This window comes from Hypanus sabinus, chromosome 12, assembly GCF_030144855.1.
Source record: "Hypanus sabinus isolate sHypSab1 chromosome 12, sHypSab1.hap1, whole genome shotgun sequence".
Classification (NCBI taxonomy): Eukaryota; Metazoa; Chordata; class Chondrichthyes; order Myliobatiformes; family Dasyatidae; genus Hypanus; species Hypanus sabinus.
The window spans coordinates 100,309,713-100,331,697 of NC_082717.1; the positions used below are offsets into that span (position 1 = coordinate 100,309,713).

Genomic DNA, 21,985 nt, shown 5'->3' on the forward strand with positions numbered 1-21,985 from the left:
CGAGTTGATCATGATGAGCAACTTTCTTGGTAACACTGAAGTCCATGTAGTGACTCAAGGTCCCAATGGGTCAATACAGGCTTGATTTTGACTCAGAGACAACGATATTGCAAGGATGCTCAATGATATGGTAGGGAACCACATGTGATGGTCACTCCTATGTATCTGCTCCGTATATTATTCTAAGTGACAGAGGTTGCAAGCATTGCTGAAAGAAAACCTTGACAAATGCAGTACATTCTACAGAGGATATAACTGCAATTCTTATTCTGTAGAAGGGAAGATGTGGACAAGCTTCCTGCTTTGCACTGGATGGCAGTTCCTAAATGTTTTTAGAGCTGCGCTCACATGCCAGCAGGCCAGTATTCTATCGCATGTCTAACATGTCCCTGAGATAACAAAAGGGCATTAGGGAGCCAGGAAGCAAATCACATCACAGGATATTCAGCCTCAGATCTACTTTTGTAAAGCCCTTTGTGGTTGCTTTATTTGTGTTTCAGGTCTATAGGAAAGCCAGGAAATTGATGGTGGGAGAACTCAGCTGCAGTCCTGGATATTAATGTCAAGGTGGTTGTTGTTGTTAATGGTCAGTGCCTAACACTTGTGTGTTATTTGCCAATCTGCAGCTCATGCCATATGTTCTTTTAAGCCCAAATGCACAGAGGAATGGAGTACTTAATGATCTAAGAAGTTGTGAATGGATTGGAAAACCATTCAGTTATCACTAGGCAACCTTATTTTTGTCCCCATTATGATAGAAAGGTCACTGAATAGCTGATTAGAGTTGCACCTAGGGCAGGAATTCCCACCTTTTTTGTGCCATGGACCAATACCATTAAGCAAGGGGCCCATAGGCCTGAGGTTGGGAACCCCTGGCTTAGAACAATACCCATGAATCTAAAATAAAAATAGAAAATGATGGAAATAAGACCATAAGACGTAGGAGCAGAATTGAGCCATTCAGCCCATCAAGTCTGCTTACCATTGCATCATGGCTGAATTATCATCTCACTCAACCACATTCTCTTGCCTTCTCCCCATAACCTTTGATGCCCTTACAAACAAGAACCTATCACACCCTTCTTTAAATATACCCAATGATGACTCCACAGGAATCTGTGGCAATAAATTGCATAGCTACACCACCCTCTGGCTAAAACAATTACTCCTCAACTCTATAATAAAGCAACATCCTTCTATTCTGAGGCTGTCCTCTAGTCCTAGACTCGCCCACTATAGGAAATACCTTCTCCACATCCACTTTATCAAGATCTTTCAATATTCAATAGATTTCAATGGTTTCCTTCCCTCGTTCTTCTAAACAATTAGTACAGGCCCAAAGCCATGAAATGCTCCTCAGCTGTTAACCCTTTTATTACCAGGATCATTCTCCTAACCCTTCTCTGGATCCTCTCCAATGCCAGCACACCCTTTCTTATATAAGGGACCCAAAATTCCTCACAGTCTTATGAAGCCTATTTAGATCAGGCTGAATCCATGGGAAGAGAAACAGAACAAACATTTTAGGTTAAAGACCCTTTGTCCCTATGGAATTCCTTACACCAATGACTAGAGTATAAATATTCAATGTCAATGACCGCCATCTTCCAATTCATTCCAAACTGCAAAGTATTTGGTCATTTCCCATCAGTTCAGCTTTACCAAGACACATCCATACAAATACTGACTCAATGTCAAGTGCAGTCACTCTTACCTTAGCTGTGGAATTCAGCACTTGGATCAAGGAGGGAAAATGGAAACAGTGAATAGGTTATTGGTAAGTCATGATGGCATCTTCCATCGATTTGGAAGACGTGATGAGGTGGCAGTTACTAAATTGAATTCACCTTGCATTTGGCATACCGGACATGCCTTGATACTTTGCTGTATTATCAAACAGACACCCTTATTATTGCAGTAACGGAACAACTTAACAGGGGCATGGTTAGTTCTGGAGCACTGCAGCAGAAAAGCTGCCTAATTCCATGCCCTCTGCTGTATTTAGTGATCTTAGATGTTTAACATCATATTGCCTTTGTGATAGAACTCCTGGAGAGGACAAGGTGATTCATCTACTTACTTTTGGCTGAAAACAACATCTTTACCGCTCATACAACATGTTGGGCTCTATCATCATTCAGGATGGAAACATTTTTTATGCCCTCTGATCCCTTCAGAAGTTTAATTGACCACTACTGTTCATGACTAGAAGTGAGAAGATTCAAGAACTTTGATCTGAATCTGCAGGATCACAAAGCTGTTGAATACTTGCTGCTTTCATTGTTTTGCAAGCATATAATCCTGTATTATAACTTCACTTCATTTTTGAACCTCATGCTGTTCAAGGTGAGCTACTGGCTTCTCCAAGGATTATCACCTGGTGGTGGTGGAGAAGCTTGTGAGTTCCTGAGATGCTGTGGGTGATGCTGCCTGGAGTTTAGCCACCTGACATTTAGCTCCTGATAAAATCACCAACGGCAGTAAGGTCAAGAGGGAAGTTCCAAGCAAAGGGCTCAACGGTGGAGCTGGTGGAAGATGACAACACATCACTAGGACAGTGAAGGAAAAGGAAGGCTGCATCAGTGAAGAGTCCCAAGTTGCCTTGCACTCCACTGGACCCTGACACCAATCTATCAAGTACCATGTGGTGTTGCCCATGGATCCGCCTCCCCATATTAAATAAAGTCATGTACAGGCACTCTCCATGAAGGGAGTCCAGCCTAAATAGACAACCCCTTTGGAGAACATCATACTCGACTCGAGTGATTGCACTACTACTATATTCATTGGTCCATGGTCAGTCCCATGGCTTGACGTCATTGCAGATTGAGAGATATGCTTGGCTAAAAAGTTATAGATTATGATGATTAAACAGTTCTGCTGCTGACAAAGGCCCCAGCCACCTCCTGGATAACATTTCTGATAAATTTATTCTGTTCTAACCAACCCAGCAACGTAATTATGTCACACAAGACTATAGTGTGTCCTCAGTGGAAAGATAGGATTGTGTTTCACAAGGGCTATCTTGCAGTTACCAGAAAAAATACAAAATATAGCTTGATAAAGACAACATCAAGATATTTCACTCCGAACAGGACATGGACCCAGACTGACAGCTGTCTTTTAGGACACTCTTGGTGATGGGCTCTTCCAAGGAACAAGAAGAATCATCACTCATTTGGTGAAGAAGAGCAGGAGGTGCCTATACTTGATTTAGTACCACAAGACTTCATGTGGAGCCAAAGCTTTGCTGAAGACTCCCAGAGCTACTTCTTCCCTAGCACACAGATCCTGACCAGCTGCCTCACCATCTGGTACAGGGATCCCAGGACATCTGACCACATGTCCCTACAAAGGATTGCAAGGACTACAGAGAGGATCATCGGGGTCTCTCTTCCACCCATCAGAGATGTTTATCAGGAGTGCTGCCTACACAGGGTCCTCAACATTGCCAAGGACCTCTCCCATCGTCCAACAATCTCTTTGACCCTCTATCATCAGGCAGGAGGTATCGCAGCATTACTGAACCCCCTGCCACCACCCAGGTCTCATCACAATGAAGCACCAGTTCATTTTTTAACTTGTGTTGTAAATGCATCTTGTTATTCTCTAATTTATTTGTGGGAATATCACTTTGTGTTGTGTGTGAGTTATATGTGCACCTTGGTCCAGAGAAACTTTGTTTCATTTGGTGACACATATGTATACAGTTGAATGAAAATAGACTTGAACATGAATGCTGCCAAGTCTGATAGATCTCTACTGCCAACAAAACTGGACATATGTTCTGTGACAATAACAAAAGATCTGTTCTCCAGACCCACTTGAAATATTGTGTTCAGTTCAGGACGTCTCTTTATACTAAGTCTGAGGAAGTGTTAGAGGGGGTGCAGAGGGGATTTACCAGGATGCTGCCTGGAGAGGGAGCATGTCTTATGAGGATGGGTTGAGTAAGCTAGAGCTTTTCTCTTTGGAGCAAGGGAGGATGTGAGGTGACTTGATAGAGGTGAACAATATGGTAAGAGTCATAGCTCGAGTGGATAGCCAGAGAAATGGCTAATATGAGGGGCTTAATTTTAAAGTGATTGGAGGAAAGTGTAGGGGGGTATGAAGAGGTGGGTTTCTTACACAGAGAGTGCAGGTACATGTACATCCTGACAAGGGTAGTGTAGAGGCAGATACATTAGGGACATTTAAGAAACTCCAAGGTAGGCACATGGATGACAGAACAGTAGGGAGCAATGTAGGAGGGAAGGGGTAGATTTATCTCAGAGTAGGTTAAAAGGTGGCACAACATCATGGGCCAAAGGGTCTGTACTGTGCTGCCATGTTCTACAGTATGTTCTACACATGCTTTGGTCAACACCAGGTTGTCAATCCAGTTTTATATTCATCGCTATTTTGGTACAATTAGGCAGGATTTGATAAGCCCTTTCAGGGGTAAATTATAAATCAGTTATATAGCTGTGGATCTGGAATCACATATAACCCAGATTTTCTGAAAGCATTTGTGATCACTAATTAAGAACAGTGTTTTTTGAAAGACAGATAGTATGTTTAACTGTATCTAAGTTTCACTGTAATAGGCATCCGTTAGTCTCGAGAGACCATGGATTTGCGCAGGGTGCAGGCCTAGGCAGGGTTGTATGGGAGACCTGTCTGTAGCTTATAAGAGGGATATTGACTGTAAGTCTCCCCTCTCCATGCCACCGATGTTGTCCAAGGGAAGGGCAAGGGCCAATACAGCTTGGCACCGGTGTCATCGCAGAGCAATGTGTGGTTAATAACATAACACACTGCCTTAGCTGAGGCTCGAACTAGCGACCCTTCAGATCACTAGACCAATGCCTTAACCACTTGTCCATGCACCAACACTGTACCCAGGTAAAATTTAATCTCTAATCTCCAAATCATTAGCTAATAATGATCTCTAATCTCTGAATCATTAGCTCAGATGTCAGGAATATATATTTTTTTATTTATTAAGGAAAACAGCACATAACAGGCCTTTTTGGCATGACAGGCTGCACTGCTAGCAGCTCACCTATTTAGACTAATCTAAATCACCTATCTAGCCTAATCACAGGACAATTTACCAATAAACCTACTAACTGGTACACCTTTGGACTACAGGAGGAAATCAGAGCACCGGGAGGAAACCTACATGGTCACAGGAGAACATACAAGCTCCTTTAGTGACAGCACTGGAATTGAACTCTGAGCCCCGACACCCTGAGCTGTGATAATGTTGCACTAACCGGTACGTTACCATGGAATACTTGTCCAGTATTTAATTACCCTGTCTGTAGTTTATAAGAGGGATATTGACTGCATGTTAAACCTATTTAACAAAAATGCAAAATGTGTTGAAAACTTTGAAATGATAAGCAATAATTATTTACCTGTTGTACATTTCTGTAAAGCATAGATGGTTGATTAAGCTCTCTGTTACTTATGGGAGCCAAGGGTCCATTTGCCTTGTCAGTTTGTACTTGCCCAACGTGAAGTGTCTGACTTTGATTCCCACCAGAGTGACCTTGAAATAAGGTGGAATTAGTTTGCCCAGTCTGTTTCAGGTCCAAAGCTTTCCTAAGTTGCCCTGTATTCTGAGAGCAGTCTGTGTTTGGCATATTGCTGTTCCTGGAATGTGACCATTGTGAAGATTGTGTCAATCGGTCATCACAATCTCCCCAACCTTGCTGATTAATCAAAGTGGTAGCGTTAGAATCCGTGCCAGCTGATAGCTGGAAACATTGGGAAACACAGTTCTCGTCCTCGGGAACATTGGATGACATTGCAGGTTGTTTACCACCAACTTTCTTTTTCCTCAGAACTATTTTGGCGGTTAAGTTCTCTGTAGTTCACTGACCATCACTTACAGCTCTTAAGGATAAATCTGCAGAAGAGTCTTCACAAGAACTGCAAAATAAGACTGTAATTATTATCAGGACCTTATAATTCATCTTTGAAGTGTCAATGCTCACAATTCCGGTATTAGAGAATTGTGTATGTTTATTTCAAATATACGTCACTTTCTTGGATTGCTTCATCTAATATTGAATAACATGGTATTTAAATACCAGAGATGTAATCCCAGTACAATAATGACCAGCCCCGATAATACAACAATATAGTATTTCAGGAAGAGTAATAAAGTTTACACGCTCTAGTTCACCAGCAGTTACAGCACAAAGTCAACAGGACTGGTAGAAAAACTTGCTTGTTCGGCAACTTTATTGAAATAAGCAGCCTAGTAACCAACTAAAATTGAAAAAAAATCCATAACTATGCGTCCCTTTTTAATGATGAAGCCTCTGTAATCCCAGCACATGCCTCAAAACTAAATCCGAAGTATCAGTTGCGAGCTATTATCTCAAAGTTCATAGCGAAGTTCTAAGAAGTGTCAGGGGTTTTTTTTGTAATCTATGTAGGAGGAATCATTTTAATATAAACCCTCATATCCCAGAAGTAAGGAATAGCGGGCGCCTACCAGCCCAGGTCTTTGCCCCCCGATACAAGACATAGGTGGGTATGAGCTTTCAATATCAGGGTGACCCGGTCAGTTGTGTCTGCGGAAAGATTAAATTTTCTCACCCTGACCTTCGGCTGAGGAGATCCGCATGAAGGGAGCTCCGAGTTACCGGCACCGTCCATGCGCTTGAGGGCACGGGGTCGGGACGTGAAGCGGCGGCGCCCCCGTCCCCCGAGGCTCGGCTGGAGTCGGCTCCCAAACCGGCGCTGCCCGTCGCTAGGAGACGGCCGACTCCGCGACGTCACCCGCCGTGGGCGGGGCGGGGCGGCCTCCCGCCGTACAAACGAGACGTCACCCCCACCCCCCGAGTTGCGAACGCCCGTAAATCACTTTTAATATTCTTAAAATCAAGCGTTAAAAGCGATTGTCCCAGTGAACGACGACGACTAATTTCTCCTCTCTCTTTCAAGGAGCGGGATCCTTGGAAGTGTGAAGGAATCCTAGCGACTGTTCGGGAGCGGGAGACCGAGAGCGGTGGCGACGGTAACGACGGAGCGGACTCTGAGGGTCCCAACACATCGATGCAGTTATGAAGATGGCAAGACAGGGCCTATACTTCATTGGGAGTTTGAAGAGATTTGGCATGTCAACAAATACACTCAAAAACTTCTATAGTTGTACCGTGGAGAGCAGCCTGACAGGCTGCATCACTGTCTGGTATCGAGGGGCTACTGCACAGGACCGAAGGAAGCTGCAGAAGGTAGTAACTCTAGTCAGCTCCATCCTGGGTACTGCCTACAAAATACCCAGGACATCTTCAGGGTGTCTCAGAAAGGCAGCGTCCATTATTAAGAACCTCCAGCACCCAGGGCATGCCCTTTTCTCACTGTTGCCATCAGGGAGGAGGTACAGAAGCCTGAAGGCACACACTCAGCGATTCAGGAACAGCTTCTTCCCCTCTGCCATCCGATTCCTAAATGGACATTGAACCCTTGAACACTACCTCACTTTTTAAATATATATTATTTCTGTTTTTTGCACGATTTAAAATCTATTCAATATACATGTACTGTACTTATCTATTATTATTTTATTTCGTATTCTTTCCTTCTGTATTATGTATCGCATTGAACTGCTCTGCTAAGTTAACAATTTTCACCACATATACTGGTGATAATAAACGTGATTCTGATTATGATTCTGAATAAAAGGATTTTGGGAACAAGGTCAGTAGATCACTCAAAATTGTGCTTAACTTGTTAGAAGGGGTATGGTGTGTTGGCCATCACTACTTAGGGGGTTGAGTTCAAGAGCCTGGAGGAAATGTTGCAGCTCTATAAAATCCTGGTCACATCACAATTCGAATATGGTATACAGTCCTGGACGTCTGATTATAGGAAGGCTATGGAAGTTTTAGAAAAGGGGCAGAGGAGATTTACCAAGATGCTGCCTGGACTAGAGAACATATGTTATGAAGATGGGTTGAGTGAGACAGGGCTTTACTGTTTGGAGTGAAGGAAGACGAGAGGTGGCTTGATAGACCAATACAAGCTAAGAGGCATAAAGTGGACAACCAGAGACATTTTCCAAAGGTAGAAATAGCCCATACAAGGGAACATAATTTTAAGGTGATTGGAGGCAAGTATGGAGGGCGGGATATCAGAGGTAAGTTCTTTTCACAAGGAGTGGTGCGGGTGTGAAACACCCTGCCAAAGGTGGTGGTAAAGTTACAAACATTAGGGATAATTTTTTTTTTAAACTCCTAGATAGGCACTTGGATGATAGAAAACTGGAGAGTTACATTAAGTAGGAGGGAAAGGATAGACTAATTTTAGAGTAGGTTAATAGGTCAGAACAACACTGTGGGCCAAAGGGCCTGTACTGTTCCATAACGTTTGATGATCTCCAGTGATCCAGCCGGTCAGAATGCTCCCCGTGGTACATCAATAGATGTTTTTGAGTGTTTTAGGTGACATACCAAATCTCTTCAAACTCCTACTGAAATATCACTGATGTCTTTCCTTTGTTTATAGCTGTATTGATATGCTGGGGCCAGGTTAGATATTCAGAGACATTGACACCCAGGAACCTGAAATTGCTCACTCTCTCCAGTGTTTTTTTTTGTGTATCTTTCACCTTATGGACACAATTAACTTAAGGACATCTGTAAAAATTGAACTTGTTCATTAGCAGGAACCATCCATAATTCCTCTTTGAGAAAGAAGTATATTAGTGCAGCAAACTTTTATAATCCCTAGCCCAGGACAGTTCCAAAATGAAGAGGTTGTAATCAGAACCTGACTTACATCACGTAAGGGGAACAATGGCTCACAAATTATCCACCACCCAACCTGTTAATCACCTTGTACCCCACTTGTGGTTCCCACTCAGTCTTGATCAGCTGCTAAACTAAATTGGATGTAGGTCATCAGAACAGCAGGTAAGAAAGGGGGGCAACCAATTAGTATACAATGAGATCTCGCAAGCCACAGAGGGAGGAGGAAGGTCAGATCTTTATTGAATGTTGGTGTGGTTTGAAATCATGTTATAGATATCCCCGATAAGTATTTGGAGAAAATATGGGAGATTTGAAACAATTTTGGAGATAACCCTGCTCTTCAAAATAACACAATGTAACCATTCCATCCTTCACATCACTCTGACAGTAAATAAGAGGTCTTGGTTTATGTTGACTACCCCTCCCAAATATTAAAGCAGGACACATAAACTTTTAAGATTATAATGGGTATGATTTATCCAATGAAAAGTAGCAAACTAAAGCATATAATTGTGCAAAGACGGGGGGATTCAGCCAGTTGGACAGTCAATGAAAAATAGTAAGAAATAAATAAAAGGTTAATAGGGAAAGAAAATCAGTTTGAGAGAAAGCTGGCCAGAAATATGAAAGCAGACGGTAGGAATTTCCATAGATATTTTTTAAAGAAACATGTTAACAAAGTGAAAATCGATTCGATCAAAAGTGAGTCTGGGGGTGGGGCATGAAATTTGTTTTTATATAGAGAGTGGTGGCTGCCTGGAGCTCACTTCCTGGGACAATGGTGGAGGGAAATACGAAATCTCTTAAACTGGCACAGAAGGGTTATGGACATTCTGTGGCAGAAGGGATGAGCCAAATTGGGCATTTAACTACCAATTTAATTAGTTTATTTATTTTTATTCTTTATTTATTAATATACAGAGTGGAATATCCCCTTCGAGCTGTGCTGCCCAGCAGCCTCGGTTTTAACCATAGCCTAATCACAGGACAATTCACAGCGACCAACCTACCAAGGGTATGTCTCTGGACTGTGGGAGGAAACCGGAGCAGCTGGGGAAAACCCATGTGGTCACGGGAAGAACGTACAAACTCCTTACAGACAGTGGCTCCCTATAGTCCAGTGCAATATCATGGGTCCAATGGCCCGTTCCTGTGCTGTACTGTTCTATATTCTAATAATGGAGAACAAGGAGATGGTAGATGGTGGTGGGAACTTCAGTTATGAATGCTGTTTGCTTACTTTATTGTTCGTACAATTTGTTTTTTCATCTCACCACACATAGGGTGTTTGATGGACTTTGTTTGTTTTCAATGGGTTCTGTTGGAGTTCTTTATTTCATGGCTGGCTGTAAGGAGACAATTCTCAAGGCTATATAAAACATGCATACTTTGATAATAAATGTACTTCGAATGTTAAACTTTAAATGAGTAATTTGCATCAGTCCATTCATGGAATGGTAGAACGATACAGCACAGAAGCAGGCAATTCAGCCACCGAGTCTGTGCTGACTATTAAGCACCCTCGTGATTCACTGTGGAGACCACAGGTAGCATCCCAGAACCAGGAACTGAAAGTGGAGGTTGGGGGGGGGGGGGGGGGGGGAACTCAGCAAAATTACAAACCAGTAGGGAAGTTGTAATTGAAGCTGTTCCCGGAGAACACTTGGCAAAATTCAACCTAATCAGCAAAACTTCATGAAAGAGAAATCGTGTTTGACCAATTTATTAGATGCAGGCAAATGGAATTATTGTGGAAGGGCAAGAAGGCTGACGTGGGTTGGAAGGCCCGTTTCAGTGTTGGGAGACCAGAAGGCAACCACATGCATTTCCATTACGGTAGCACTGGAGAGTGAGGAGGTACTCTGAGTGCTTGTGTGAGTCTACTGAAGTAAATTGTGCCTTCATACTGACCCCTCCCAAGAAGTACATATCTATACTTTACCCATTGATGCACCATCAATAACTCTCTGAGACGTGAGGTGAGATATCGGCTTTTATTGGCTGGAAGAAAGCAATTGACCACCATGCTACATTCTGGAGACTGAGGGCAGGGCTCAGGCCTCAATCGCCTTTATACCGGGGTCTGTGGGAGGAGCCATGGTCAGTGGGAGGGGCCACAGGAGCAGTCAGCAGGGGGGGCATGTCCAGACAGGTATATGTAGTTCACCACACCCATTAAGTTCCAAGAGAAGCACACCTTTCCTTTAAAGGGGAAGGAACTCAGCATTGCCCAACCAGCTGTAATGTTTTTCAAAACCATTGCGTGGTAGCTTTAAAGGCAGGTACGAGAATAGGCACAGAATGGAGGAATATAGACTGCATGCAGGGATATGTGCAGCTTACATCTGCATCCTGAATGACACAGCCACTGTAGGCCGCAGGGCCTGTTTCAATGCTGTACTGTTCTATGCTCTACGATCACCAGTGAAAAAGCATGCTGATACTGTCTAGAGGTCCAGCTGTTGTTCAGACCAAACATCAGAATGGAGATCGAAGTGACTTTGGCTGTGGAATGATTGTTGGTGCCAGAAACTGTTGATCTTCAGGGATCAACATTTTGCAGAGTTGGTAGAGAATGGTGCAACAAACAGAAAAAAAGATCATCAGTGGAGGTCGGTTCTGTGGGCAAAAATGCCTTGTTAATGAGAGAGGTCGGAGGAAAGTGGCTAGACAGTTTCAAGCTGACAGGGAGGTGACAGTAACCCCAATAACCACACATTACAACAGTGGTGTGCAGAAGAGCATCTCTGAATGCACAACATGTCGAACCTACTGGGCTACAGCAGCAGAAGATCCAGGAGGTACACCCAGTGGCTACCGAGAGGTACCTAATAAAGTGGCCACTGAGCATCGATTGGATGGCTAATCACTATGAGAAATAATTGTAGAATGCAAGAAAAGACTTGTGGCACATATTTATTTATACCCAATACAGGATAATCACTAACTTAAGAAGATTTTAATCCATTCAGCAAGCTATACATCAGAATAATAGTATCACTTTTATACAATCATATTTTTATCAGAAGATTCACGAACAAGAGACAATCTGCAGATACTTTGTTAAAAGATTGCCCTTTTATAATCTGCTTATATCTGTTTATAACTCACTTGATTCCAGGTGAGGCAAACACGTTTACAAGGGCCCATAACAAATAATCTTGTGAGCAGACCACTGAGGAAAGCAGCCAAGGTCTATTGCGTTCTGTCTCCTTTACTTTTGTCTTCTCTTTTTGGAGATGATTAGACTCAGATTAGCATTTCCCACAGCAGAGCAGCTGAGAAAAGAAGCAAATTCAGCTTCCTACTTCAACGCCCAGTTCCTTGGAAAGAAAGCCTGCTACTGTTTATGCACCTGCATGACACAGTACTTGTAACACATGACTTGCGACAAATGTTCTCCAGAGGAAGAAAACATTTGGGGTTTCATTCAACTACCTGAACATCCACGTAGAAATCAAACATAGCTAGAATACTCTTTTATAGAGCTGTTTTAAAAATCATTTTGAACTGACACAATCATAGACCTAATAACAAATTTACATGAAATATGTACCCTAAAATGACATCCCCGTTTTAAACACCTTCATTAAAAATCGAAGTATTTTCCTGTTCCGTCACATACATTGGCATTTAAAATGCAACATATCAGAATTGTGCCCACAAAATTAATCTGCATTTACCAGGTTTAAAAACAGTGGCATAATAAAACAGAATACATACTACTGTTCCAATTATAAAATAAAAACTATTAGGGGAAAGGAGAAATTCTAGTAAATATAATATAGTTGAAAATGAACTTCTAGTGATCAGCTTATCTTTAAAACATTAAAAATTCTATATATACAATATAAGGCAAGAGATCTGGTACAACATGACGGTGTACAGAAAATGGTACTGAATTAATTACTCAAGTTCAGCAATTTTGCATAGACAACAAGAAGGTTCCTACATCTTGAGATAATCAATCACTTTAGTTATCGCATCACACATAAAATGATGGAGGAACTCAGCAGGTCAGGCAGTTCCAGCTCACTTCTGTTCTAAAGGGATGTTCTTGTATTCTGAGGCTGTGCCCTCTGGTCCAAGACTCCCCCATTATAGGAAACATCCTCTCGATGTCCACTCTATCTAGGCCTTTCAATTTTTGATAGGTTTTAATGAGGTTCCCCCCCCCCCCATTCTTCTAAGCTCCAGTGAATACAAACCCAGATCTATCAAATCCATTAACTCTTTCAGTCCAGGGGTCATTTCTGTTACTCCTTGAAATACTGTGGTTCCAACATTGCTGCCTGTAATCTTATTAATCAGTTTCAGACTTCACTTACATTTTGCAATGTAATCAAAATTGATGTCAGTTTTCAATATAATCAGCTCTGAATATGTGGCAGAATGTGGGCTTCTCAATGGAGAATTCTGGGATGTTACCAAATGGTGTACAGCTTGGCTGGATCCCGTATGTAGACTTCTCCCAATCTTCCCCATTATTCAATATTATCCCTCCTCCTTTGTGGCTCATTCACGCTGATCTCTTCGTTCTCAACAAAGTAATTCCACGGGAGTTCGTACTGCTGCTTTATTTTGGAGGAAATCCGAGATGGTGTTCTAAGTTTTCTTGTTACCTTCACTTCCCATAGTGAAACGATATGGACCTTGCGAATTATTTCATCGTGTGTGAAATCCTGTAATCTATAATGTTACAGCACTGCACACATCTGTGCTACCAAATTACTAATATTCTCCTGATATCTCTGTAATATACTGCAATAAAATTTGCTTCTCTCCTCCCTTTTCAAATGTAAAAAGTCTTAAAATGCAACTTTAAAAATGAAGTTTTATGGATAGCTAGAGTGAAACCTTGGACTTATTTTTGTGCCAAGGAACAGACTCTATAGAATTTTATTTCCATGGAAGTTATTTAATCTAGTGAATTTTAATTAACATATTCCACAAATTCACTCAAGGGTAGAATATAAATGGTCTGTGGTCTCAAGGACTATACTTGAACTCAGTGGCCACTTTATGAGATACAAGAATGAAAAGAATGAAGAATCTAAGTGACTTTGACTGTGGAGTGATTGTTGGTGCCAGATGGGGTGGCTTGAGTATCACACACAAGAGTCTCCAGAGTTTACAGAGAATGGTGCGAGAAACAAGAAAAGGAACATCCAATTGAGTAGCAGTTCTTCTGTAAGACTGCCTTGTTAATGAGAGAGGTCAGGGGAGAATGGCCAGACTGGTTCAAGCTGACAGGAAGACAACAGTAACTCAAATAACCACACATTACAACAGTGGCGTGCAGAAGAGCATCTCTGGATGCATAACACATCAAAGCTTGAAGCAGATGGGCTACAGCAACAGAAGAACATGAACATACACTCAGTGGCCACTTTATTAGGCAGAGGAAGTACCGAATAAAGCGGACACTGAGTGTATAATTCTTATTTAAACAGTATATGGAATTTGAAATGAGAGATTATAGAGCATTTAAATACTTACTGTGAAATTTCATGAGATATGCATAACCACACAAAAAAAAGCAGATGATCACATTGTAAAGGATGATAAGTTGTCAATGTCAAAGTCAGATGTACGCCTTGACACACACGTTTCAGTGGTATGCCTGTAGCGTAATGAAATGTTCTTTTTGCTTAAGCAGCAGATGTCTTGCATTATCTTCATTAAATACATTCTGAATTTAACACCAATAAAGGCGTAAAGGACAGGGTTCAGACAACAATGGAGAAAGGCAATAGACTGTGTCACTGCGTGGACAATAGTCTTTACCTGGAAAGTTTCACAGCTACTTGTTCTAAATAAATTATAAATTATAACAACATTGTATGGCACTTGACAAACCACAAAAGCTGCTACTACTGCGATTACAACCCGAAATGCCTTGTGTCTCTGGAAGTTTCTGGCTTGGAGAAGTGTCTTAATTATCAGAGAGTAACAGTAAATCATAATAAACAGAGGTACAAAGAAACCAAGTGTTAGCTGTAGTGCCGGAGTAGCTGCCTTCCCTATATGTGAATTGTGTTTTGGGTATTTTATTTCACACACCATTTTTCTTGTTGTCTTGAACTCATAGCTTTCGCTAAAAATGAATGTTGGCAAGGATACAATAATTCCATAAAGCCAGACAAATATACAAACAATTTTACTGTAAACCAGTGTTTTTCCCTTGTAATTAAAAGACTTTGTCGCATGGACAATAGCAATATATCGATCGATGCTAATAGCACCTAGGAATAACATGCCACTGTAAAAATTGATACTGTATATGCCCTTGAGAATTTTACACCCAACGTCCATAAAGATCCATCCTTCAGGGGCATCTACAGCCCAAAATGGCAGGGTAACCACGAAAAGTATATCAGCTATGGCCAAATTCATGAGAAGCACGTCAGTCATAGATCTAACCCTCTTGTAGAACAAATAGATGACAACAACCAAACCATTGCCAATAATGCCCATGGCAGCAATAAATGAATAAAATATTGGAATGAACCATGGAAGTATCTTGTTCTCACTCATTCTGCACAATAATTCCACACCTTCATAATAATCTTCACTGGTGTTAAGATAATATTCATATTCTTCATAATCATATCCTTCAGTATAATTCATTTTGTTTGGTCTATCTCGTCTGCAAGACATAAATATTCAACAATGACTGGTAAAGAAATGAACAGGGTGATTTATTCACATGACTATAATTGTTAACAAGAAACCATGCCAACTTATCAATAGTTCAACAACAGATCCTGCTTCACCTTTCCCAGCTTTTCAATTTCTTCATTGCAAAATCTGTTGTCAATTCATGTTGCTTAATTTAATTTTAAGCACACCAGAGGGATCTGGCCATGAGTATAAGGAATGTTAGACCATACCACCATAAGACATAGGAGCAGAATTTGGTCCAGTGAGTCTGCTATGCCATTCCATCTTGGCTGATTTATTATCTCTCTCAACCCCATTCTCCTGCTTCCTCCCCATCACTTTGGTCTCACTAATCAAGAACCCATCAACCTCCATTTTAAATGTACAAATGACTTGGCCTCCACAGCCATCTGCGGCAATGAATTCCACAGATCAACCACATTCTGGCCAAAGAAGTTCTTCATCATCTCTGTTCTAAAGGGATGCCCTTGTATTCTGAGGCTGTATCCTCTGGTCCTAGACTCCCCCACTATCGGAAACATCCTCTGCGCATCCAATCTATCTGGGCCTTTCAATGTTCAATAGGTTTCAATGAGATACCCCCCTCACCTTTCTAAACTTCAGCCAGTACAGGGCCAGAGCCATCAAAAGCCCCTCATATGTTAACCCTTTCATTCCCATTCACGGTCAGCTTAGGCTCTTAGAACTTTGCCTCTTGTGTCTTGCTAAGTTGAAACCAGGCAGCAAAAGCCAGCCAGACAGGTGGCATCATGGGTTAGGTGATACTAACTGGACTGGGCAGCCTATATACGAACGATTATACCGGTGTAAGACTTGATGGACATAATGGCTTGGACACAATGCTCAATAAAGAAGTGGTTACAATCATGAAGGTTTTTGATGGAGGAGATAAAAGCAAACCATTTTCATTGACTGAAAGATTTATTGCTAGCTGCCACAGATTGGCAAAAGAAGCAGACAGCATGAGAAAAAAGTTTGTTTTTCACTATTTTAAAGGTAAAGACTATAGGTTTCTTTGAAGAATTGAATGAATAATTATTAATTAAAAAACGGAAGGGTATAGCAAAAGAAGCAGGGGATTTGACTTTACCTTTTAGTTATTATGGACTCAGTGACCTGTGTTGGACTATATAATGATTCTTTAACTGTCAGGAAGACATGGTACAGCAAAATGGCAGGGCACTTACCAGCAGAATTCAAGGTCAGCTGGTCACATTCATGAGCTCCCACATTCCATGAGTTTAGTGTGCTTTTACCGAAGTTTTACTCAGTACTACCTCTCTGAGGGTCGTCACCTTGTTGTGGCGGAGAGAGTTGTGAGTACCTGAGATCCCGAGGGTGATGCCGCCTGGAGCTTAGCTGCTGGTAGGGTCACCCAGGGCACTGAGGTCCAGGGGGAGGCTCCAGACAAAGAGCCATCCAACCAGGACTCCAGTGCCGTGTGACGATGATGATGACACATCAGAACGGCAATGAAGGTGGAGGAAGGCTGCAGCAGTGAAGAGTCCCCAGTCATCTTGCTTTCCATGCCACTGGACCCTGACCCCAATCTGTATGGTGCCTGTCCATCACCCTCCCAACATCAAACAAAGTCACGCACAGCTGCACTCCGTGAGGAGAATTACTCCTTGGAAGAACATTATACTCCATCCAAGGGATTTTTTACTACTACTGATCTAAATGTAGCTTGGTTGGTGAACGATTACCTGCTTACAGTGGAAGGTATCGCAATTGTCTGGGCCCCTTTTTAAAATTCATGCTCTCACCCTGAGGCTAGCAGTGTGTGTGGTCTGGCTGACAGGTAAGCACACAGGCCGTTACGTTGCCATGTGGGGAATGAGAACTAAATTTGATTTGTCCTCCTCAGATCCAAATAGCAGACAGCTCACACTCAGCTCATTTTGCGATACACCTTCTCACTCTTTTACCCTACTGCAACCTCCAAGTGCCGTCTGCCTCCCTTAGTATTCCACCCAAGTTAACATCATTTACAAACTAGTCTATAATATTCTCTGTCATTGTACTGGACACCCAGAATAGCGGCCCAGGGAGCATTAAGAGTCCCATCTTGCCATTGTGGGATCATGCGTTCTTTATTCCTGATAGATTACCTACAAATAACCATTGCTTTGAAATACCGGTCATGAAATATGCCATTGTAATGCAAGCTATTTACTTTTTTCATGAAAGTACTGTAGTTCTTACCTTTGTAAGTGAGTTAAATGAAGTCTTTTTCCAAACACTATTGCCTAATGTCAGGAAGATTGACTTACTCCAGAGTAGTATCCTGAAATTTCAAACAATAAATTATAAAGAAATATGATGCTGTGAATTTAAGAAATTTACCGTTTGTGATTAAAAACAACTTAGCTCCGAAGCGAATCACTTCTCTACCTGCACAAATTTACTTTTCAAATGAAATGTAACCAGCTGTGTGCATAGCATTTTTCAGGCATGGTACAGACAGGATGGTTTTCACCAGAGCTGAAGGGGGAACCAATATCCTTGCAGGAAGATTTGCTAGTGCTGTTCTGAGGGGGAGGGGTATTTAAATTATGGCTACAGGGGGATGGAAACTAGAGCGCCAGGGCAATGAGTGGAGTGGTTGTGGGCAAATGTAGATATTAAGTCCGCATCCAAAGACAGGAACCAAAATGTTTGAGGATGGTGGACTAATATTCTGAGTTGCTTCTATTTCAGTGCAATGAATACCATAGGTATAGCAGATGAGCATAGAACATATCACAAAGTTATAGAAGACTACAGTACAGAAATTGGCCCTTCAGCCCATCTAATTCATGCCAACTCATTAATCTGCCTCGTCCAATCGACCTGCACCGGGTCTTTAGACCTCCATACCACCGCTCCCCACCCCCCAACATGTACCTGTCCAAATTTCTCTTAAATGTTGAAATTGACTCCACATGCACCACTTGCACTGGCAGCTCGTTCCACACTCTCACAACCCTCTGACTGAAGAAGATCCCCCTCATGTTCCCCTTAAATATTTCACCTTTCACTCTTAAGCCATGAACTCTAGCTCTAGTCTCACCCAACCTCAGTGGAAAAATCCTGCTTGCACTTACCCTGTCCAAACCCCTCATAATTTTGTATACCTCTATTAAATCTTCAATCTTCTAAATTCTAGAGATTTAAGTCCTAACCTCTTCGACCTTTCCCTATAATTCAGGTCCTCAAGTCCCAGCAACGTCTTTGTAAATTTTCTCTGCACTCTTTCAATCGTATTTATTTGAGGTACAGCAGGGAATAGGCCGCCCAGCAAACCCAAATGAACATCTTTCCTTTGGGTAGATGACCGAAACAATACTCCAAGTTTAGCCTCACCAATGTCTCAAACAATTCCAAAATTAGATCCCAACTCCTGAACTCAATACATTGATTCATTAAGGCCAATGTACTAAAAGATTCCTTTATGACCCTCTCCACCTGTTACGCCACTTCCAAGGAATTATTGAAATGCATTCCCAGAGCCCCCCCCCCCCCACCACCACCCTGCTCTACTGCGCTCCTCAGGATCCAACTGCATAAGACCTTCCAGAGTGCAAGACCTCACACTTGTCTGCATTAAATTCCATCTGCCATTTTTCAGTCCATTTCACCAGCTGGTCCAGATGCCACTGCAAGCTTTGGTAGTCTTCCTCGCTGCCCGCTACACCCCCCAATCTCGATGTCATCTGCAAATTTGCTGATCCAGTTTACCAGATTAACATCCAGATCTTTGATATAGATGACAAACAACAAAGGACACAGCACCAATTCCTACGGCACTCCACCAGTCACAGGCCTTCAGTCAGAGGGTCAACCACCTACAACCATTCATCTCAGATGAAGCTACAGTCTAATCCAATTTACTACCTCATTTTGATGCCACGTGAATGAACCCTCTCAATAACGTCCCATTCAGGAGCTTGTCAAAGACCTTACTAATGTCCGCATTGACAGGATCCTTCATCAATGAGCTCTGCATCTGTCCTGACTGAGCATTGCTGTGACATTTTCTCTGACTTGTAGTACCACGCCTTCCCCTTTAATCCCACCCGCTCAAATCACACCTGAAACAATGGAGCCCCAGAACACTAGGATGCCAGCCCTGCGCTTCCTGCAACCAAATCTCACTACCGGCTACAACACCATAATCCCATGTGCTGATCCACACTCTAAGCTCTCCTGCCATTCCTATAATACTCTTCGCATTGAAGCATATACAGCTGTCACTGTGCTCATCCCTTTCATTCCTGACCTTGCATGCAGGCTTAATGACATCTTCCCCCACAAACACTCCACTATTCTGCTTGATGCTCAGAACCCAATCCCCCTGCAACTCTTGTTTAAAACCCCCACTGCCATGCAGCACCAGCAAACCTTCCCACTAGGATATTAGTCCTCTTTCAGTTCCAGTGCAAACCATCACTTCTGTACAGGTCTCACCTTCCCTGAAAGAGAGACGAATAATCCAAAATTCTGAAGCCTTCCCTCCTGCACCATCTCCTTAGCCACGTGTTAACTGTATGACCTAGCCTCACACTAACACACGGCACGGATAGCAATCCTGAGTTCACAGCTCTGGAGGTCCTCTCCTTTAACTTAGCACCTAACTCCCTGAGCTCACTTTGCAGGAGTCTGTCAGCCCTCCTACCCTCATCACTGGTATTGACGTGGGCCACAACCTGTGGCTGCTCACCCTCCCACTGAAGAATGCTGTGGACTTGATCTGAGATGCCCCTGACCCTGGCACCAGGGAGGCAACATACCATCTCATTCTCATCCTTTCTGTTCTCCTAACCAACAAAACCTCCAGCAATACAACTCACCTCTTCTTCCCACTTCCTTTCTGAGCCATAGAGGCAGACCTGAGACCTGACCACTGTGGCTTTCCTCTGCTAGGTCATCCCCCCAATAGTATCCAAAGTGGTATATATTACTAAGAGGAATGGCCACAGGATTACTCTGCACTGGCTGCCTATCCCCTTTCTCCCTCCTGACGGTCACCCGGTTACCTGTGTCCTGGCCTTTGGTATAACTAACTCCCTGTATGTCCCGTCAGCCTCCCAAACCATCTGGAGTTTACAGAGAACGGTACAAAATACAAAAACTATCCAGTGAGCGACAGCTGTGTGAACAAAGGGTTTGGTAACCATAGAGGTCAGAGGTCAGTTGCCCCTCTGACTGGAGACCCGGGATGTGGTGTGCTACAGAGATTGGTGCTCGGTGTGTTGTTGTTTGTCATCTATATGAATGACAACTGGTAGGTAGAATTTAATAGATGAGGTGTTGCACCTGGGGAGGACCAACCAGGGCAGGACTTTCACAGTGAATGGTAAGGCACTGTGGAGTACACAGAACAGAGGGATCTGGCAATACAGATTCATAATTCCTTGAAATTGGCATCACAGGTAGATAGAGACATAGAGAGCTTTTGGCATATTGATCTTCATAAATCAAAGTATTGAGTACGAGTTGTGTCGAAGTTATGTAAGATGTTGGTGAGACCAAATTTAGATTATTATGTGCAGTTCTGGTCACCAACCTACAGGAAAGTTGTCAATAAGATTGAAGGAGTACAGAGAAAATTCACGAGGATGTTGCAAGAACTTGAGGATCTGAGTTATAGGGATAGGTTGAATAGGTTAGGACTTTATTCCCTGAAGTGTCGGAGAATGAGAGGAGATTTGATGAAGGTATATATAGTTGGTGGGGTGGTATGGTGGAGATACGTCTCTACCAAATGAGGTATAAGGTGCTTCTTCCCTCCAGGTCACCCTTGGGCAAGGTGTAGCACCTGCTTAAGCCCCCTCATGTGAAGCCATGGGTGCAGATGGTGGATGGTCGTATGAGCAGCAGGTGCATATCACAAGTCCTGGTTATGCGACCACTGACACCAGGCAGACAATCCCTGAAGAGTATTGATAATGGCTGGGGTCTTTAAAGACACAGCCCAGAAGAAGGCAATGATAAACCACTTCTGTAGGAAAGTTTGCCAAGAACAATGATGGTCACGGAAAGACCATGATCACCCTTGTCATATGACACAGCACATAACGAGTGGCCAATATAAAATTATGAGGAGTACAGATAGGGTAAATGGAAGCAGGCTTTTTCAACTGAGGCTGAGTGAGACTAGAACTAGAGGTCAGAGGTGAAATATCTAAGGGGAAACTGAAGGGGAACTTCTTTACTCAGAGGATGGTGTGAGTGTGGAATGAGCTGCAAACAGAACATGGATGCAGAATCGATTGCAACAATTAAGAGAAGTTTGGATAACTACATGGATGGGAGGGGCATGGAGGGCTACAGTCTAGGTGCAGGTTGATGTGGCTGGGCAGGTTAACAGCTTGGCACAGACTAAATGGCCAAAGGACCTGTTTCTGTGCTGTAGTGTTCCAGGAGTCTATATTTTCTTTGTAAATTTATTGTTAGTAACTAGATCCTTTTTAAGTTGAATTTCAGCAGTCAGAATTATCTTTAGCAATAGTCGCTTGCATATGTAGGCTTGATCAATCTGCAACAGATGTCACCTATGGATCTATGGT

The 21,985-nt window shown here is 42.5% G+C and overlaps 2 protein-coding genes across 3 annotated transcripts in view; both read right to left on the reverse strand.

Moving 5' to 3' along the window:
- LOC132403185 (centromere protein J-like) overlaps positions 1–6,833 on the reverse strand; it is a 195,613-nt gene extending 188,780 nt beyond the window's left edge. The window contains exon 1 of the mRNA XM_059986546.1: positions 6,601–6,833. Coding sequence (XP_059842529.1) covers positions 6,601–6,654 — 54 coding nt within the window. The 5' untranslated portion in view covers positions 6,655–6,833. The remainder of the gene's footprint in view (positions 1–6,600) is intronic.
- A 4,830-nt stretch (positions 6,834–11,663) lies between these two features.
- Positions 11,664–21,985, reverse strand: part of ccr6a (chemokine (C-C motif) receptor 6a) — a 50,413-nt gene continuing 40,091 nt past the window's right edge. For both annotated transcript variants that reach the window (XM_059985383.1, XM_059985384.1), the window contains exons 4-5: positions 17,640–17,721; positions 11,664–15,399 (exon numbers count right to left, since the gene is read on the reverse strand). In XM_059985383.1, the coding sequence (XP_059841366.1) occupies positions 14,298–15,380 (1,083 nt within the window). In that variant the 5' untranslated portion in view covers positions 15,381–15,399; positions 17,640–17,721 and the 3' untranslated portion in view covers positions 11,664–14,297. The remainder of the gene's footprint in view (positions 15,400–17,639; positions 17,722–21,985) is intronic.